This window comes from Penaeus japonicus, unplaced genomic scaffold (assembly GCF_977035675.1).
Source record: "Penaeus japonicus unplaced genomic scaffold, GWHDUDI00000001_assembly GWHDUDI00000009, whole genome shotgun sequence".
Classification (NCBI taxonomy): Eukaryota; Metazoa; Arthropoda; class Malacostraca; order Decapoda; family Penaeidae; genus Penaeus; species Penaeus japonicus.
The window spans coordinates 34,870,034-34,892,533 of NW_028234411.1; the positions used below are offsets into that span (position 1 = coordinate 34,870,034).

The 22,500-nt window shown below is 32.8% G+C and overlaps 2 protein-coding genes across 3 annotated transcripts; one reads left to right on the plus strand and one right to left on the minus strand.

The window, feature by feature from the left end:
* Nucleotides 1-848: 848 nt before the first annotated feature.
* Nucleotides 849-7,638, minus strand: LOC122242207 (uncharacterized). Its single transcript, XM_042999450.2, has 6 exons — nucleotides 7,445-7,638; nucleotides 5,404-5,536; nucleotides 5,036-5,159; nucleotides 4,506-4,650; nucleotides 4,161-4,346; nucleotides 849-3,729 (listed from the first exon to the last, which is right to left on the minus strand). The coding sequence occupies exons 1-6, from the start codon at nucleotides 7,535-7,537 to the stop codon at nucleotides 3,688-3,690; spliced, it is 723 nt and encodes a 240-aa protein (XP_042855384.2). The 5' UTR covers nucleotides 7,538-7,638; the 3' UTR covers nucleotides 849-3,687.
* Nucleotides 7,639-13,666: 6,028 nt separating this feature from the next.
* LOC122242206 (F-box only protein 21) lies at nucleotides 13,667-21,207 on the plus strand. Of its 2 annotated transcripts, XM_042999448.2 has the most exons (10): nucleotides 13,667-13,871; nucleotides 15,036-15,284; nucleotides 15,611-15,733; nucleotides 16,519-16,699; nucleotides 17,092-17,274; nucleotides 17,510-17,700; nucleotides 18,334-18,609; nucleotides 18,696-18,942; nucleotides 19,460-19,566; nucleotides 19,719-21,207. In XM_042999448.2, the coding sequence occupies exons 1-10, from the start codon at nucleotides 13,696-13,698 to the stop codon at nucleotides 19,900-19,902; spliced, it is 1,917 nt and encodes a 638-aa protein (XP_042855382.2). In that variant the 5' UTR covers nucleotides 13,667-13,695; the 3' UTR covers nucleotides 19,903-21,207. The 2 variants fall into 2 exon arrangements, with proteins under 2 accessions (XP_042855382.2, XP_042855383.2); XM_042999449.2 differs by lacking the exon at nucleotides 15,611-15,733 and having other exon boundaries at nucleotides 13,668-13,871.
* The last annotated feature ends 1,293 nt before the right edge of the window (nucleotides 21,208-22,500 follow it).

Here is a 22,500-nt window from a genome sequence, read left to right on the forward strand (position 1 = left end):
AAACAACAACACAATCATCCATCATGCACAGCACAAGAAAGTAAAACTGGTATCAATATTAAAACTTTCAAATCACTTGAACTATTCAGTACATCAAGGTAAAATCAAAACCAGGAATTTAAAGTAAAACCAATCTATCACATATACATGTAACATGATCACAAGGATATACAGTACATTTCAGTTTGATTTCATACAATATCACCTATGATGATACTGTTCTTAAGGATGAATTAGTAATAAATGGAAGCTAAGTCTAACCAATTTACATAAACATACATTGCTTCTTTGGTAGATCAAGGTAAACCTACAAGTATTCCTGATTGTATTATCAACCTGGCAAAAAAAGATAAAAATAAAAAATCAATAATAATCCATGACATGTTCTGACTTCATGAATTTTCCTTCCTCAGATATCTACCTCTCTTTTTTGACAAATTATATATATATATATATATATATATATATATATATATATATATATATATATATATATATATATACATTCATAATTTCTAAAATGTTCTTAGAATGGATAAACAATTTTACACATTTGAAACTTAAAAACTAACTTTGGTCTTCTTCATGTTTTACAGGTATCAATTTCTCAAACCAAATCTCCAGACTCTATTTAAGAGCAAGAAAAAGGTTTCAGCTTCTAATCAATTAATTGTTTTATCATACTTACTGGATAGTATGTTGCACAACACTGGAAGAGATGTCTTTACTATGTTTACTAATTAGTTATATCAATACACATTACAGACTGTAGCTGTCTGTTTTTTTTTAGTTGTAGATTTATGAAAACAATCTCTCACAGCCATTCAACCTGAAGAGGAATAATACAATTATATAAGTATTTTCTATTTCTTTATTCTTGCAGCTACATCTGTACCTGGACATACTGACAGAACATTCTCACTACAATGATCATTCATTCACTCGGTGATACTGGACATGCACAAATTTACAATCATTTGGTATGAATGATGCAATACATCCTGCCATGGCCTTCAAACCAGATAAAGACTGAATCAATACTTTTCACTATCATGCTTCTTGAAACTACCACCATAAGATCTCAGTCCTCTATTGTTATATGAAATACATGTAATACACTTTTTGCTGTAGAATTTTCATTATTCTTCATTATCTTCCTAAAGACTTTCCTTCATACATATACACATTCATAATTTCCCTTACTATTCTTCAAAGTAGTATACATAAAGCCATTTTATTTGATTAATTAGAATTATCCAAAGGATCAGGATCAGGATATATATAGTTGTTTTTTTTCACATGAAAGATTTCCTTGTATCTCACTACACTACAGGAGGGGGTAATTGTATTCCAATGATGGTAAACAATGAATGCAATGTGAAAAAGAGTTTAAAGAAAATGTTTCCTTCAAGTGTGACACTCAAAATGATGTTATGATAATGTGAATCACATGCATACATTCATTCAAAGAAAGTGGAGCCTATAAACTGACAATATACAAGTTAAAATTGGAAAAAACTGCATGTTTATTAAAAATAGTCGTGCAAAAATATTTCCCATTTATATATAAAGGCTTGGCAACTAGCTACTTGTTATTGACACCTACCATATCTACTACCCTTAAAACTACTTACACACAGACTGTAAGCAGCCACAGATCCATTGACATTCATGCCAACACGAAGACTACTTTATAGGTGCGAGCTAAAGGGAAGTCAACGTGCCCCACTAGGTTGACTTTTTTGCTTAAGGCAGTAATATTTCTCTGAAACTGGAATATGCATGTTAGCAACTTAGCAACTGCAACAACACAAAAAGATCAATGTCCAAAGCTTTTCCTTGAAGCTGTTTGGTTCCACAACCTGTCCAGAGCATTTCATCTGTATGTTCTTCAAGAAGGAAAACATTTAAGTATAGTGACCAACAAGTTATTAAGAAAAAAATACACATATATATGCAAAGGTAGCTCTTTCCCAGATAACCTAATATGAGTTAGTTAACTGTAAGAAAATGAGTTTTATACTTTTACATTTTATGTAACTAGGTGAATAACTTACTTGTAACAGTCAAAATATAATGGCTTGACAGAAGAGCAAAAATGTGATGTATAATTTTACACCAATGACTTTTAAGACTAAGGCAAATAACATCTAAGGTGTAACAAACTGGGAATGAAAAAGATATAACATTCATTTGCTCAAGAAAAGGAAAGTAGCCATTACACAATGTATTATGATTATAGTATCTTATTACAGTACACATAGGTTTGATAAAAGCCTTTTATGGCCAGCAGCTTTTAGCTTACATTAGCTGGTAACATGTTGGAAATAAATGCAAATACTTTCAACAACATGACTGACATGACTATCCATCACTTCTATCCATTAGTAAAGAACACATGTACATAAATTAAATCAATATATAACAGACTATAGTTAAATATATTACAGCACCTGGTAACTCTCCAAAAAGCTGCTCAATAAAATAGAAGAAAAAAAACTATTGTAACAGCATTTTCCACCTACTGCTATTTACCTATCTATTATTTTCATTCTGCTGTATACATTCAGAATGTCTAAAATGTCTTTACAATGCATAAATTGCACTGCCTTTTCATCTTACAGGCAATCACAGGAAAAAAGGAATAAGCAATATCTTTATCCTAATGAAGACACATTTGGAAAGCATAAAGATCAACGAACATCATCTGCAATTTTCAATTCAACATAAGTTGGAAAAATACAACAACAAAAGCAAAAAAGACATGCTTGAAAATAAATAAGAGTTCTTTTCTTTTGTTTGTTACCTCAGTGAAGTTGCAAGAGAACTACTGCACAATAAAGTGTGTGGCAGCACATTTCTTAATTAAAGGTTTGAGGCCACTATGGCGGGTCTTCCAGAGAAATATGAAAAGTAGTATCTTTCAGTTTGGCATCTTAGTTTGAGGTAAATATTACCCTGTTAGAGGGAAACTAAAACCTTTTTGATATATAAAATCATTCTTCCTTTTTTTCACAATCAAAACAGGACTGCTATTAAATCTGAAAAAAAAATCAGTTCAGCACAATCTTTCTGCCAATTATATTTTTTTCCAGATAGAAGTCTCTATATTAACCGTATATCATTGCACGAAGCCTGTAAAACTTGCATAAAATTATATACATTCCCAAAAGTTAGATTAAATGCTTCACTGTATTATCAAAAACTGAGGCATGTTTACTGTAGTATATACATTTAATGGTAAAATCATATCTAAAGTAGCAACAGACATTCTCAACTTCTCCTCAATTACTAATCACCAAGAAGGATTGGAACAAGTATTAAGAGACAACAGAACAAAATATAAAGATAATATTGGGTGGCAAGGGCAGTGCACCTAAGCTATGGTAAGGTAGCACCACAGAGTATTGAAGCAAAAACCAACAATAAATAAATACAAACTGTAATACACATATCTGTACACATTCTTTGTATATAATAATAATATACTTCACCAGTTCATGCTTCACTTATATAAAATCATGAAAGTTATCTTTAAGTTAACGACTGAACATTATGCCTGAATTCAAAATTTTCTCTTTGGTTCTCATGTTAGTAGCATATATGTCTATCAGATCCAATGACTTCAGAATAATTTTAGTCTTCTGCTTTAGTTCTCCATTTCCTGTAGTTTATCTGAGGCCTCACTTAAAACATCTTCTTCTTCACTGCTGTGTATCTCTCCATGTACTGAAACAGAGAAGGAAATCAACTATTAAAAAAAGAAAAGTTAATCACAAATTTTACTTCACACTCACCTTATCCTACAGAGTTGTCTTTAAGCCAAAATACCAGATGACATCTATGCATGCTATGGCTAGGGTAGGCCCAAATTCAGATGGTACCAACACATACCATGAGAATATAGGCTGTTTATAGTTAAGCATACTATATACATATGGAGTTTTATGGCTCTGATGGCACTTGTTCTCAAGCTACAGCAAACTCAGCCAAAACCTTGTTTATTCAGGTTCTTAAAACCAAATCTAAGCAAAAGATAGTCCATCATTCCTTCTATCTATTACAAAGATGGTAATGGCATATTTCACCTTTGACAAAAACAATCAGGAAATGGATTATATCCTTGTGTGAGAGATCATACTATCCTCCTTTTACTTTACCTTGGAATGGCCCTCCAATTCCTCAAACTCCTTCATCTGGAATAGGTTTCCTTCAAAGCACAGCAGCGAGACCTGGGAGTCCTGGAGTAGCTCGGTGGGGATTCCAGTGAGAGCTAGGCAGTTCTCCTCTAGGCGGAGAGTTTTCAGACGGGGACACGCTGCAACCGAGGGTGATATTGAGGAGACCTGTTGGGTAAAATAATATAAACTACATTATGGTAGAGATACATACAAATTATTGTTTTTCTTGTTTGTTATAAATTGTTGTGTTTTTACTTAATTTTCTTTTGATTTTATAGCAAACAATACAAGCATATATAACATATAAGTGCATGAAAATTATACCTGATTCATATTTAGATTAACTTCAACTGCCTGAAGCTCTTCCACCCCATCAGGTATCTCTGTGATCTGATTGCCACTGATATCCACCACATCCAGCTGGGGCAGGCCACACAGCACCACAGGGAATTCCTTGATTTGATTATCACTGTGGGTATAAAGCATAATCATATTACCTTTGTTTTACATAAAAAAGGAAGTTTATAACCAATAATTATATGAAGTTAGTGCAAATACAGTTTACTTGAGGTTTTCCTCTTAATTTGTCAAAATGTTATTCAGTATTTAAGTTGGTATACAAAATTAAGGATATCAAGTCTTCATCTATTTTCGTGCATATGTTATATACTTAGAGTCACATAATGTAAATTCATTACCAACTATTAAAAATCAAAATACTAACACACACTTGATAGCAACATACCTCTAGACCAAAAAGGATACTGTATCAATCTACTATATTTTTTTGGAGAGCAAGTTAATCAATCATTCAACCTGGCAATTGAAGTTTGACTCTCTAAAATATGGCTTACCTCAGTATGACAGATTTCAAATGTTTGAGGTTAGACATTGAAGCGGGCAAGGAAGTGATATGATTGGACACCAAAGACAAAGACTCAAGTTTTGTCAAACTTCCAATTTCTTCTGGGATGCTCCCTGTAGGTTGTCAGAAAAGTAATTATCATTTTATACTCTTTCTAGTAAATAATACTTGTAATATGAGTTACCTTGAACTATAAATACAAAAGATTTGTCATGAGGCCTAATAATTATACTGGTGTTTTGACGAAATCAAAAATCATCAGGATAAACATAGAGGACATTTATGCATATTTAGTAATATATTCAACATGAAATAATAACAAAATAAAACTTCTAAATAAATATCCTTTCATCTTACCAATCTTATTTCCATTTAAGTTCAAATGCTTCAGGTTAGAGAGACTACACACAGAAGGTGGAACAGAAGTCAGTTTGTTTGTAGAAAGATCAAGTGTCCGCAGCACTTTACTCATTGACGATAGGTCTGGAATCTAAAACAAAAGACATTCAGAAAATCATCTTTTTAATTTCTTTTAGATTCATTACAAAAAACTTCATATGTAGCTTATGGCCTACTTATTTGATAGGAATGAGTGTCTCCTCTTCTAGAGAGACAGAATGAAACACACAACAATAAGAGCCTACAGAAGACAGATAAAGATATGGATGGATGGATGGATGGATGGATAGATAGATAGATAGATAGATAGATAGATAGAGAGAGAGAGAGAGAGAGAGAGAGAGAGAGAGAGAGAGAGAGAGAGAGAGATAGATAGATAGATAGATAGATAGATAGATAGATAGATAGATAGATGGATGGATGGATGGATGGATGGATGGATGGATGGATGGATGAATGGATGGATGGATGGATAAACTGACAGACAGACAGAGAGTCAATTAGATAGAGATATAGAAGTATAGATAGAACGATAGATATATAACCAGATTTATAAGCTGACTGATAAACAAATTAGTATATACCTATGGTACAAACTCCATGTGTACCACTTGCCTCCTTGCCTTTGGCACTTTGGAAAAGCCTACAACCCTCTACTACACACATGCTGGCAAGACTGACTTCCCTGGCAATCCATTATTAACCCATTCACGCCGGATAACGTGCTGACACGTTTCATGGTTTTTGTGTTAGATGCCAGTGACGAGATATTTGGCCAAGGCCAGAATTCAGGGTGTGCTAGCGGACAGCCCAGGCTCACGACCCGTGCACCCGAGAATCCCAAGGCCTATGGCCTATGCGTTCAAAAACCCCGGCATTGTGACCATTCAAAGCTGGAATCCCCCCCAGTGTGAATGGGTTAAATAAGGGACCAGCCCAGGATCAGTCTTTCCAGAAAATATATGGAGGAGGTTAGTGTCTTTTGCTAGAATGCCTATAACACAGTGACTGCAGCAATCACTTGTCACTACCCCATTGTTAGGTTTTACACTTAAAAAGTCCCATTTAAAAAGTCCTGTAGTTCTCTTGTAATTATATATTAAGAAATTATTAACAGATAAGAATGTAAAGATATGTAAATAAACAAATAAAAAAATTGACAGACAGATAGATGTTAAGATAATGAGATGAGCATTAATATTAACCCAGTGATGACGGTGTGTCACACTCGTCTGACACATCTAAATGCCTGATGATGGGGAGACACACCAGTGTGACGTTCCCAATGCAATATTGCATAGGCTCGGCGTAGGGGGTTGCCACTTCTAGCCGGGCCCGTCGGCATTGGGTTAAGAAAGAATTAGTAATAACAATAGGAAAAACTGTCACCATGAAAAAAAAACATTACAGAAAAAACAGCTGCCTTACTTTCATTAAAAGTGTTTGTATCATATTCATAACAATTAAAAATATTACGCTTTTAATTCAACGACTAACTCAAGCTGACAACGTACAATATCACACATTTTACGAAAGTACTCACATGATCAGACACTCATTCTCACACACATATTCAGACAATCATTTTCCCCTTACTGATCCAAGAGTAAAGTTATCTTACCCTATAGGTAAGAGTTCTAAAATGGATCCCAAATCATTACACACGATTCCCTAATCTTGCCTTCATCATGATTCTTCTCCATAACCTTGCATGCCAACAAACAGCCTAGCCCTTAGCATCCTGGTATGAATTCCCTTTATCAGTACCAGCATAAGAGCTAAGTAACTAATCTTCGGCTTCCTTACAACAAAACATTTCTACAGCAATTGTGCAAAGCATTCAACATGTCCACCCACATAAACAGAACTGTCATTGAACATCAACTTCCGGGTGCGTTTACCTGACCTACATATTACACAAGGGCTTACGGAGACACTCGATAAATCATTAATGACTCACAACGTTCACGGGTTATGGAAGTTTGACATTTTCTCCTACCTCCGTCAGTTTCCTATTAGACAGCACTAAGGCACCTGTCTTCTGAGCTGTTTCCATATGGGCCTTAACCCCACTTGAAGATGTCTGTCCCATGATATGGCAGGGGGATAACCAGAGCGTAAAAAGAGGGAAATCTGACACACCAGTTGCCCTTCCGTCAGCTGTGCCCAAAGTGTAAACATTGACGAAGCGACCGCGGGATCATTCAGTTTTTGTCCGATAGCAGTACATGGTACAAACTCTTTTTCTGAAGACCGATGAGAGGTTTCGTCAAGAAAGGGAATCACTCATAGAATGAATATAGGAATAAATGAATAATAAAACTAAAGATGAAATGAAATAAACTATTTTATACATAAAAGATGATTCCGAAAAGTAAGTCCGATCATGATTAGAATCCTTTTATGATATCAAAGACAGCAATGGATAATAAGAATATTGTAAAGATAAACGAGAAAATTGATAATTAAAGGATTTAAGACAATAATAATGATAAAAAATGGGACAATTTTTTGTACGGCTGGACCACTTATAACATTATTTGATATGATAACAAGTATGATATGATAGTAATCATGACAACTATTATTGCTATCATTATCATTATTGTTATCATTGTTATTATTTTTACTAGTAGTAGTAGTAGTAGTAGTAGTATCATTATTATTATCATTATCATTATTATAATTTTTATTGTAACTACCATCATCGTTATTATCATCATCATCATTATTATTATTATTATTATTATTATTATTATTATTATTATTATTATTATTATCCTTATTACTATCATTATTATCATTATTACTATCATCATTATTACTATCAATATTATTATTATCATTTTATCATTATTATTATTATTATCTTTATCATTATTATTATTATAATTATTATTATTACTATTATTATTATTATCATTATTATTATTGTTACTATCATCATTACTACTACTACTATCATTATTATTATCTTTTTTTATTATTATTATAAATATTTTTATTATCATTACTATTATTATTATCATTATTATTATTATTAATAGTAGTAGTAGTATCATCATAATCATCATGGTCAGCATCATTATTATTGTTATCATTGTTATTGTCATCATTATCATTATCATGCCTATTACTATCACCATTATTTACTATTACCATTATTATCAACACTATCATTGCTATTATCATCATTATCATTATTACTACTATCACTATTAATACCATTATCATTGTCGTTGCGATCATTACTGCAATTATTATTGTTATTATTATCATTATTATTATCATTATTTTTATTATTAGCATTATTATTACTATTGTTGTTATTATGATTATTATTATCCTTATTATTATTATTGTTATTATCATTATTATTATTATTATTATTATTATTATTATTATTATCATCTCCATCATTATCCTTATCATTATTATTAATATCAGTATCATTATCATCAATAGCATTATCATTGTTGTTATGAGGATGAAATTATTATTAATGATATTACTATTGTTATCATCATTGTTATTATTATTATCATTATTATTATTATTGTTATTATTATTATTAGTAGTAGTAGTATCATTATCATTATTATCATCATTATTATTATCATCATCATTATTGTTATTATTATTATCACTGTTATTATTATCATTATCAATATCCCTATCATTATCGTTATTATTATCATATTCATTATTATCAATATCATCATTCTTATCATTATGATTATCATTGTCATTTATATTATTATAATTATCCTTATCATCATTATTATCATTATCATTAAATTGTTATCGTTACTATCATTATTTTTAGTATCATTGGTATCACGATCGTTATTTTCATTATTATTCATTACAATTGTTTTTTATCATTATTGTTATTATAGTTATCATCATCTTTATTATTATCATCATTATCAATATCATTATTGTCATCATCATCATTATTATTATCAATATCATATAATTACTATTATCATTACTAAGACTACCATTCTCTCTAATATTATCATTATCATAATTGTTGTTATCATTATCATATCATGATAACATAAAATAATAATGATAAGAATGATGATAATGATAATGAAGTAAGACAGTGATAATGATAATAATAATAACAATGATAATAATAATGATAATTATGATGAAAATAATAACGATTATGATTGTAGTGATAATGATAATAATAATAATAATAATAATAATAATAATAATATTAATAATGATAATAGTAAGGAGGATTATAAGAATAGTAATAGTAATGATAATGATAATAAGTATATTGATAAGGAGGATTATATGAATAGTAATAGTAATAATAATAGTAATGATAATACTATAAGTAATGATAATAATAATAATAGTAATGATGATGAAAATAGTAATGATGATAATAATATAATCATAGTAATATGATGATAAATGATCGTAATAATGATAATAATAATAATGATAATAATAATTATATTATTATGATAATGATCAAAATAATAGTAATAATAATAATAATAATAATGATAATAATAATAATAATAATAATAATAATGAATTTAGAACCAATATTGATGCTGGCAAGCTCGGAAATGTACGACGTGACATTATCAACAACAAACGACTTACTGATGCTCAAATAGAGCAAGTCCGTATTGAGATTGCAGAACAGCCTAGAGGAATTGGAATTTTTGACGATAATGTAGTAGAGAGAGCAGGTGAGCTGAGGGTGAACCTTGTCAATTTGAGCCCTGACCAAATCGAAAGTATAGTTAATGTAGTTAGAAATGGTGGAGACCCTTTAGCAAGAGAAGAAAACCAAAATGACGCTTACCAAGAGAGAAATAGAGAGAAAATTGAAGAAGCATATCAAAACATCATCAGAGAAATGAGTGTAGTAGATCTGACTGAGATGACCACGAGAGAGAACCTTCCAAAACTCACTCTGAACTCTAAAGCAAATGAGATGATTAAACTTTATAATGTTGCTCTAAAGGAAGTCATTAAACATATAGGAAAAGATTTGAATACCATCAACAATCTTTTTTATTCTACTGCCAAAGTGATAACTTCTGAATTAGGCGTCAAAGTGAAGAAAAAGAGACAATACAATACCAATAAGCCCCCAAAATGGAAGGTTAAACTTCAAAAAGAAATTGATTCTCTGCGAGCGGAAATATCAATTCTTGATGAAATGTTGAAAGGAACAAATGTGAAAACAAGAAAGGCAAAAACCATTATGAAAAAGAACAACATCACAGATAGGGCATCCCTAGAAATAGCAAAAGAAACCAACAATCAAAAGATGCAATTGAAAGCACAACGACTCAGAAGATATGATAAGAGAACAAAGTTTTATAGGCAAAACAAAATCTTCAAGACAGATGCTAAGAAATTTTATAGAGAAATAGGCAAAAATAAAATTGATATTAAGGATCCACCTGAAATGGATAAGGTAGAAGACTTTTGGAAAGATATATGGGGTTAAAGAGAAGACACTTAACGCTGAAACACCTTGGATAGGTAGAGAAGAGGAAAGAATGAGAGAGGTTGAACAACAGAACTGGGTAGAAATAACTGTGAAAGAGCTCGAGGTTGCTTTAGGCAAATCGCATAAGTGGAAGTCTCCAGGAATAGACAAGATCCCCAATTTCTGGCTAAATGTACTGTCTGAACTCCACAAACCCCTCGTTGATTCGATGAATGACATTATTGATCAACCAGAATCTATTCCTGACTGGCTTACTGAAGGAGTAACGTATCTTCTGCCTAAAACCCAAGAAACGGAAAATCCAAAGAATTATAGACCAATAACCTGTCTTAACATTATTTACAAAACCTTGACATCAATAATTACTGATAGAATGTACAATTTCCTCGAAGAAAATCAAATGTTACCAAATGAACAGAAAGGCTGTAAACGTAATTCTTATGGTTGTAAAGACCAACTTCTGATTAATCGCATGATTTTAGAAAACTGTAAAACTCACCATAAAAAATTTAGTACAGCATGGATCGATTATCGGAAGGCTTTTGATAGTGTCCCACACGACTGGATTCTGCGGAGTTTGGAGCTTTACAAAATCTCCCCTGTTATTTCAAACTTTCTCCGAAACAGTATGTCAAAGTGGCACACCAAATTGTTTCTGTCCCATAATGAAGGGGTAGGTGAATCTAACGCTATTAAGATCAAGCGTGGAATTTTCCAAGGAGACTCACTTTCTCCTCTCCTTTTCTGCATTTCTTTGATTCCACTATCCAATGAACTCAACAACACTGGTGCTGGTTACAACATCTTCCAGAAAGTTTTGAATCATCTGTTTTACATGGATGACCTGAAACTTTTCGCCAAGAATGATCAACAACTTGAAGGGCTTCTGACAACTGTTAAAGAATTCAGTAATATTTGCATGGACTTTGGTCTTGACAAATGTGCCAAAGCTTCCTTTGTCTGAGGCAAACTTAGAGAATCTACCCCTATTCAACTTGATATTGACACAATCATCAAAGAACTTAACCCAGAGGATAGTTACAAGTACCTGGGTGTCTGTGAAGGAGACGGAATAGACCATGCAAAGATGAAAGAAGGAAGGAGTACTATCGACGCGTCAGGCTAGTTTTGAAAACAGAACTGAATTCAAAAAATAGAGTTGAGGCAGTAAACACTTTAGCTGTTCCAGTAGTTCAGTACAGTTATAACATCATCAACTGGAACCTTCCCGACCTTCAAAGAATGGATAGGAAAACTAGAAGGCTTCTTACTGCAAATAAAATGCTCCACCCAAAGTCAGATGTTGATCGTTTGTATTTACCTAGAAAGGAAGGTGGTCGTGGACTTATCCAGTTAGAACTAACCTATAAGACAAGCACTGTTGGCATGAAACATTATTTACATTTTTCAAACGACTGGATGTTGCAGCTGGTACTGCAACACGAAAGTACTAAAAAAAACTCCATTCCATCTTAAAAGAAGGGGAAAAATTTGAAAGGGAATTTGAAGTTGACCCTATAGTTGAGGAACAGCAATTAGATGCGACTAAAGTTGCAAAGAAAGCTAAGATTAATGCTAAAAAGAAAGGTCAAGAAATGCTTGCAGAGAGATGGAGCCAGAAACCTCTGCATGGACAGTACCTAACCCGAAGCAAACAAGCTGATGTTGATCAAACAGCAACCCATCAGTGGCTACGTGGTTCAGGTCTGAAGGCAGAGACAGAAGGCTTCATCATTGCAGCACAAGATCAGTTTATTTACCCGTAATTATCAGGCAAATATCTTGAAAAATGGTGCAGATGCTAAGTGCAGGTTTTGTGACGAGTACTGAAACGGTTGACCATCTTATCTCTGGTTGTTCTATATTAGCCCCAAGTGAGTATGTTCGGAGACACGATAGAGTGGGCCAATACCTTCATTGGGGTATTTGTAACCACTATGGAATAGAGACTACTAGCAATTGGTTTCAACACGAACCGAAAACAGTAACCAATGGAAAGAATGTTACCATCTTGTGGGATTTTTCTGTACACACGGACAGAACCATACAGGCAAACAGACCGGACATCATTGTGAAGGACCACTCTTTGAAAACATGTCTATTAATTGATATGAGCGTACCCTCAGATAAAAACATTTCAGTAAAAGAATTCGAAAAGCTTAGTAAATATAAAGATTTAGAAATAGAAATTGGAAAGATGTGGAACATGAAAGCATGTACTGTTCCTGTTATTGTTGGAGCACTAGGAATGATAAAGAAGGGTACCAAAAAGCACCTAGACAAAATACCTGGTAAACAGTCGTTCCAAGAAATCCAAAAAATCGTCCTTACAAGTACAGCCCATATTTTACGAAAGACTATCAACATGATTTTTTTTTTTCTTTTTTTGGTTGTATTTATGTTCGTTTAAAGCTCTTGGAATCCTTTGCTAGCCTTAGATCACTGGGGTGACCCGGTTAGCAATTGTAATCAAAGCAAATCAATAGAAAACAGTAAATGATAATATTAATAATAATGATAATTATAATGATAACGATAATGATATTGAATGATATGACAAGAGTAATTGTAACATTAGTGATTCTAAAGATGAATTTAAGGATAATGATAAGAATGATAATGATAATGGCAACAAAAACAACAATAAAAAGTTCATAAAATATTATACTGGACCCGACTCTACCGGAGAACTCCACCTGTTCCAAATCAGCTGATCTGGTTCGCCAGATGTCACCTGACTAGTGTTTGTTTACATGATGGAGCCCTCGGATCAAGTTGGGCTCTTGGACCTTCCTGACGAGTTGCTCCTCACGATCGTATCCTGCAGGGTCATTACCGTGCAAGATTTGGGCAGAGGAGCAGCCAGTTGCACGAGACTAAGGAATGTCATTGCAACGCAGGATTTATGGAGGAAGAAAGTCGAGCAACAGTGAGTGTTTTCTTGGTTTGCTAATGTCGCTTATGTAACTTTGAAAAGTGTATTGTCGTTGTAATGAAATTCTGCCCCCTTTTTAAATGTTATTTTTATTGTGAGGTGGTGAGATAGATTTGGAGGATGTTGTCTGGTATATTGATATGTTTGTGCTGTATGTACTTTTCTCCAATTTGGGAATGAATACCACAGGCTATTATTAGTTAACCATTCTCAAATATAGTATCAAGTATCTTACTCATCTTGGTGGCTTTCTGTTATATCATGAAAACATATTTCATATACTCTTATTAATGAATACCTTCAGGTTGAATGATGGCATTCATGTTTTTACACTGTATTTGCTGTACATGCTACTTTAGAGTATCAATTAACCATAGCTGAAATGTTTATATTTACAACTGCATTGTACAGACATTAACTTCTATTATAGGCATGTTGTCATATATTTTGAAAAATATAATATGCTACAATGTTGAAGAAAGGAGAGGATTCTGGAAGTTCCAAGCCTACCCTAAGCTAGGAAATTTTCCGCTTAAGATAGAATAATGATAGTGTAATGCAAATTTTAAAAAGTAGTTTAACTTTAATATTCACTTAGATTTTATCTTCATTTTAGATATAGCATTATATGTATGGGAATGGTTGTTGTATCTATATATAGTTGTGTGTATACCATCATATGTCTCAAAAGGTAGCTTTGTTTATGTCTCATTTCTTGATGTTTATCTTTCTTATATAGATTATACCCTCTTATACCATCAGCTTTACATGGAAATATGTAATGTTTATGTTTATTTTTACTGCCATTTTAGAAAAAAAATCATGACTATCATATATCATGTTATATTAATGTAAAAGTAGTTTAGTGACAAAAAGTGAACATGTTTAATATTTTCAATGTGATTCATGAAATTATTTCTATGATACAGATATGATATTCACAATATTCGACATTATTATTTTTATTATTATTATATATATACATATATATATACATATATATATATATATATATATATATATATATATATATATATAAAATATGTTACAATGTGTATATATTTATATATATATAAACATTTATTACAATATATATATGTATATATATATGTATATATTCAGTTATACTCTATTTATTTATCACATCTATCTTCATAGCTACCCCAAAGTCTGGGATCAGCTGCCCAGCAATGCAGGAATCCAAGACTGGAGACGAGAGGTGCAAATTATGAAGCAGCTTGAGGTAGACGTGCACAAACTGGTATCAAGCCTTAGCCAGCGTCTCTACCAACACCTACACCTCACAACTCCAGTCTATGCGGAGATTGATGCCCTGGTGTCCTCAGGCACCTACACCCCAATATACATCATAAACATTTTGAGACAGATTGTGGATGATGGAGAACAGTAAGTTTTTACATGTTTATGCATCTATAAATCTTTGTGTCTCTATCTATCTATATTTCTATATATCTATCTACCTATCTGTCTGTCTGTCTGTCTCCCTAATGATCAGTCTATCTGTTTATATATCTATCTATCTATCTATATATTTTTTTCAAATCGTTCACCACTTAGTATAGGTACATATGCTTGTATATTTAAATTAAGATGCCCTTTTTTAGGCATGTGGTATTTACTTCCCATACGCTTTATATGCTTATATATTTTTAAGCTTCGGGTAGAAAGGGGTTATACATTACTTTGCTTAATAAGTCTTCTTTGCAATAAAGGCATCCGACAAAGCCTATTGAGCCAGAGGTCAGACAACAGCCAGTGCCACCTGTGCAACCAAGGCCAAACTGGCAGAGAGTATTACCTGCAAATGACAAATATTCCCACTCCAGTAAGCCAGTGTAGGTCATCTGACTTTTTTTTCCCCTTTTTTAAATGACTAAGTACTTTAATGATCCTGACTCTGATAGTCTGATGAGATGGGCCATGAATAGTGGTTGACGTTAACCCTAGAAAAGAGTGTTGGTGTTGTTGTATATTGTGCTTTGTTATGACTCCATTGTCTATATATAAAAAAGATCATTGGTAAAAAGTCAAAATATGTATTTTTACTAAATTCATTTCTGTTTCCAAGTATGTAGTTAAGAAATTCCATACTATTTTTATAGTTTTAGGACAACAATTATTTTTTTTTCCAAATGCAAAAAAGTGCAGCTTTCATTTGTATCGCATCTATGAAATCATATATATGAAAGAATTTCTTTATTTAGATGTAGAATAAATGTATAGTATCAACAGAGATGGTAGATGTATGGAACTAGTATGTAGTACTATAATGTGTAAATGATTAATTGTTAGGGAAGAAAATAGTTACTGATTTTTAGCTAATCAAACAACTAATATTACTTGTGATCTTGCATATACTGATACTTTTCCTTGTTGAACTTTTTATATTGTTTCAAAACTATTTTGCATCTGATCTGTTTTGCGCTGGTAATTTTTGCAATACTTACAGCATGCAATTGATTTAACATATGCTATTTCATTGAATTTCTAATTGTTCTGAAAATTATATAGTTTCTTTATATTATAGGACATTATACATTAATGACAGTGCAGTGATGAATAACATTCATATGAAAATATATGAAGGAAAATTTCAGTTCATAATGAAATGTTTGTTCAGGTACGACAACATGACAAACAAGTACTATGCCTTAAGAGTTATGAGTCATGTCCATCAAGGAGCATGCAGGCGTGAGTGGGAGGAGTTTGTTGCTCGTTCATCAGCCGATCAGAGTCTCGAAGTTGGTGCAATTCTAATGGCTCGTTGGTTCCAACCACATGCAGACATTAGCATAAAACAGGTACCAATTAAAAGTATATTAATTAATATGTGTCTGTTCATTTTCTTTACCATTTATTTGCTTAATTGTTTATGAATTAGGAGTTAAACCTGATAAATTAGAGCTGAAAACTATATTTTATGTTTGTTTACTCTTGGTTTGGTATTGAAAGCTTTCTCTATAACGAGAGATTCTTTATAAAGTGGCTATAAGCATATTGGTATCCTTAGCTTTGAGTCATGAATATATGTTCCTTTAAATAGTGAACAGGCTTAGAGAAACTTTGCTAATTTTATGATAATTTAGAAATATTCCACAGTATGTAAAGATACTATTTTAAAATTGATATTGATGTAGGATTTCTTTAAAGAGATACATCAAAGCATATACATCAACTTTCCCCTTCAATGTAGATGACCAGTGTGATTGATGACATAGCTGAGCAGTGTCGTGACCAGCTGCGGATAAACCACCCTGACCATCCTGCTCTCTGTGTGCCCTTAACATCCCCTGGAGAGGTCCTAACAGAATCACGCTGGTCCCACGAGAAGACAATGCAGCTGTTTAAGTGCATTAATCACATACTTTACTATAAGGTAAGTTTTTTAAAAATGATGAAATTCTGATGCCAGATGTCTTCACCCTTTCTAAGTTGAGCATTAATTCATTATTTCAGAGTCTTTGCCATTGTGATGCCACACTCTTGTAGGATCACACTACTAACTTATTCTATCTTACAGTTCTTCTGTCTTATAACAGGTTAGATATTGTCTATATTGAAAATTAATACAGATATTCAATTTTGGTATCTTTTAATTTATCATCTTGCAGATGAAAATGACTGGTAACAGTGAAGATTATTATAATCTCAAGAATTCATTAATAAATGAAGTACTCACATCCAAGAAAGGAATACCAATCTCACTAAGCATAATATATATGGCTGTGTGCCACCGCCTTGGTATACTGCTTGAACCCGTAAACTACCCATCACACTTTGTCGTGAAATGGAAGATACCCAGGTAGGCCATTTGGTTTCTGATAGCCAGGTCTTGTATTATGTACCTTTTTTGATTTGATAAAATTTTGTCTTGAATTGATTACCAGTACAAAGAGGAAAACTTGCATGTTATGTTTCCCAAACTCAACTTCTACTCATTTTCAATCATGTATCTGATATCCAGATGACAGGAGATCTTCTGTAGTTATTTAATGCCTATAGTACACATGCTCAGGGTCACACTTGCCAGAGATTATTGTTTTATTAAACATTTGTGATGGTGGTGCTTTTTCTGATACTTTACTGGTTATTCATAAGACTCCTTTGATCAGAGAAGAGAATGAATGATAGATATATAAGTAATTTTTTTTTCACATTTTTATTTAGTAAGGAATATTAAAGCTTTGGAATTATGTCTTTATGTAAGAACTGTGCCTGGAAAGTTTTCTTGACATTTTTCTCCAATTTCACTTTGCAAGTCTTTGTAACTCTTTTCTTGTGATTTATTTGTCAAAGGAAGCTTCCATGCCAGCAAACACATAACCTTCTTGACATTTCAAAACGTATTGCATTTTTTAGAAAAAATTCTGGTATCTCCTTATTTGATGTGTTGTAAATTTATTATAGGATTAGTATTCTCTCTTGTAATTTTCAGTGTAGATGATTATGAATACGTAGATGCATTCAACAAAGGCAGGCGGCTAACAGGGCGAGAGTTGTTAAAGGAACTCCCTCTTGGAGCTGGCTTCGATCAAGTACTTCTTACAACCTGTGATGCAATGTCAGTCTTCCAGCGCATGATCAGGAACATCATGAATGTGGCGCAGATGCAGGCTCATGTCTCCGACCACATGGAGTTATTCTGTTCGGCCACAGAACTTATGAGCCTCCTAACTCCCAATGACCGTAGCATTCAAGAACTGTTGCTAAGGTAAGATAAATGGCTTTTGAATATTTTTTTATAATTGATGTGTTCTGAGTCTCAAGGTGACCCACTCACCTTTTTCTTTCCAACAGAATATACTACACACTAGAAATACACTATGACCGCATTGTGGCAGGATGTCATCGCTTGCTGACACAGGGACCCTCAACAATAATAGAGGAGATGCTTGCAGACTGCGAGCGCATACTGGAAAGCCAGAGGGATGTACCAAGACCCATTAGCCCTAATCCGAGATACAGAGAGGTTGCCTATGCCATTGGTATGGTTATGCAGCACAAGCGTTACCACTACACATGTGTGATATTTGGCTGGGATAAGGTATGTTGTCGCTTATTAGGTTCATTGTTGATTACAATAAGAAAGGAGAAGGTTAGAAGCAGGAGAGGAAGGCAGGACAGGAACTTGTAAAAAAGAAATATATAAAAGGAGAGAGAGATAAGAATGAAGAGCAAAGATAAAAAGGGAAGATAAGAGTCTAGCAAGAAAGAAAAAATGAATGAATGAAGGAATGACAAAACAAAGAATAGAATAAACTTGGTAGGGATGAGTACTATATATATTTGAGAGGAGGTATGCACTGTAATAGGGATACATTCTACAAAGAATTTCAAGTTTTACATTTGTCATCAAGCAAAATTATCCAAGAAAATTTACTCTCAAGCATATATTAAAATGGTTGTATTTATACTTAAGCGGATATATGTACGTGTGTCTAATTCAAATAGAGCATAATAATGTGAATCTTTTAATCTCTTATAGTAAGTTAGAGGTAATACTTTCTTCACATTGAATATGCAGCAGTTATATGATAATAGATATTTAATGAATCTTCCAGGAATGCCGGATGCCATCTGACTGGGTGCAACGAATGGGTGTTCATAATCTCCTGTACAAGACAAAACAGCCATTTTACAATGTTTTGGTGTATGATGGCTCACACAGGTGAAGATATTAATGTCTTTTGTTTTTTTGTTTTGTTTTTTGTATGTGTGTGTGGGTATGTAGTGTGTGTGCACATGTGTGTGGGTACATATTTGTTTGTTTGTTTTAGTTTCATATGAATGGTTAAAATGTGACTTTTGATTACATTTCAGATATGCTGCACAAGAGAATTTGGAAATTGCAACAGACCCCAGACCGATAACGCACTCAGATGTTGGCAAATATTTCAAGAAATTTAATGGAACGCACTACATACCCAACACGGAACTTGAGCAAGAATATCCAGAAGATGAGCCTGTGAGAAATGAACTGCTTCGAACTCGGGGATGGTTATAGCATTATAATAACATTTTACTTCAGAGCATTTGCTGGGATTAAAATCATTTTTTATTAGAACACAGATAGGTCTGTATACAATTTATCCCTCAGTCCAAAGAAATTATTAATGTATATCTCTTTTCACAAAAGCCCAGATATTTAGGACCTATTATTAGCATTTAAAGTGTCTTCTGAACACTGCCACCATTATGAAAAAAAAAGAAGTCCTCTTCACTGTATCAGATTGAGAGCATATTCTTCTTATGTTGTTTTCTTGAAGTTTTCCTTTAACTTGCCCAGAGGACTTAACCCAATGATGACGGTGTGTCACACCCGGGTAACACAGCAAAGTGCCTGATGACGGGGCGACACACAAGTGTGACGTCCACGAGGCAATATTACATAGGCCTGGCGTAGGGGGTTGCCAGTTCTAGCCAGGCCTGTCGGGATTGGGTTAAGAAAGCAACATGCAACCTCATTTTTTCCCCCTCTCACGTGTAATGTTAAGTCAGATAATATATACTACTGTAACTCAGGAAAATTCATTAGCAATCACTGTTAATGCAATAGTTACAGAGAATGTAGGAAAGACAGCTTGCAAATCCGCATCTGTGAGTGAGTGAGTGAGTATGTATGTGTGGGTGGATGCATGTGTGGGTGAATTATTATTATTATTATTATTATTTTTTTTTTTTATGATATTTACAAAAGACATAAAACCAACGGAGATTAAATAAGATCTCAGTTTATAGCACCTTCAGTTTCCTTTGCTGACAAATACTGTAATACATATATGAAAGTAAGATAAAGTTCCAGGAATTGTATTTAATATTCTCAGCATCTTATGGATAAGTAAATAGTTTTCTTTCTGCTTTGTGAATATAGATTGTTTGCATTTTTGATATGTGGTTTGTTAAAAGCGTTCTAGCTTTTTTATGTTATTCACACAATAAAAATGATAATAATAATGCTAATAATAATAGTAATTGTAATGATAACATGTAAACTATTTATTGGCTTTACTATGTATTAAATTAGGTAAGAGATTGGAATAATAGAGTTATTCTGTTTAATTATTAATGGTTTGAATCAATTGATTTAAACCAGAAGAATTTTGTATATAGGGTACAGCCAAATAATAAAGAATAAAAGTTGTAATAGAATTAACAGTTCTTGTTAACCAAGTCAAATGAAGAGATATTATTTAGTTTTCATGTTAGAAGTCATATATTTAAGTTCAAATTGAATAGAGTATTTTGAGTTAAGTAGAACTGTCAAGGGCAGTGAACTGTAATTAAATAAATTATTGTTGGTTAAATGATATTGTCAGTTATTTTATTTTCCAATTCACATGGGTCTACATTTTCTTTTTAACATTATGAAATATGTTTATGGCAATGTGCTTTTAAGAGAGAGATCATAGATTTAAAAAAAAAAAATCTAGAAAATATACAGCAAAAGAAAGTAAGGTTTCATGGCTACAGACATCATTTAACTTTTTAATGTTGTGTGATATTACAACTTCTGTGATCATTTATCTGTCAAGTACTTCATCTACTGGATTCAGCGTTTACTGGATTGGGCACACCTCTTTTTCCAGTCTCTTCTGTTCAATTACAGCCTTGTCTTAAACCTGTCTTCACTTAAAATTCCTCTGTGAAACCACACAACAACAGGAATGTTCATATAGTGATTTTAGAACAGCTATGTGGTAAGAAGTTAGTCCATACCATTAGCAATCATCCACAAAAATACACAACCGATACTGTCAAATGTTTTCTCAAATCAATAAAGTTGAGATACACTCCTTGTTGGTACTCAATTATTCTCTACATTATCACTGCAAGATAAAAATTGATCTGTGTAAGACCTTCCAAGTCAAAAACTAGCTTGTTCTTCCCTTATTTTGTTGTCAACTGCTTACTTCAAATGCATCAAAAGCATAAACACAAAATCCTTCCCAGAATCGAAAGTAAAGTCCCTCCTTTCCAGTTGTAAAGATCAGTCAAATCTTTCTTTGTTAACTTAACGATCATACTGTTTCGCCGATGTACTGGTACTTCCTTTGAATTCAAGAAAGTACTGTGGATGTGTTAAAACTAGTGAGCTACTTCGTCTCCAATTTTTTTTCACTTGGTTTTCAACGTAGAGGATGGGTGCTGCTTTTCATTATAAACAATATATATGGATAAAAACATAGATAAAGCAAGAATGTATATAAACAAAATAAAACACATGCATTAGTAAATTAAGAAAATATAACTTAAAAACTAAAAAAATAATCATACAGGATGAAGAAAGGCAAAAACGCTACTGATTAGTATACAATACTGTCAAATAGGGGTACAAGGGTATTGGGTAATAGTGAAACCTGACTAGGTCACGATGAAAAAATGTGTGAAGAACACTATTATCTAAGGCTCTTTCCTGAAATTTGGCTCAGGTTAACATGTGCAATTTTTTAAACACAGAGAGTATCAAATTCAATGACACGTTAGCTTCGAGAAAGCTGAATCTCCACTTGAACTGGACACTCAATAGGGCCGGTCATGCTTAATTCAGCACTGTGCTCACCCTTTGCAATGTTTGAGCACAGAGAAAATAGTATTTATAACA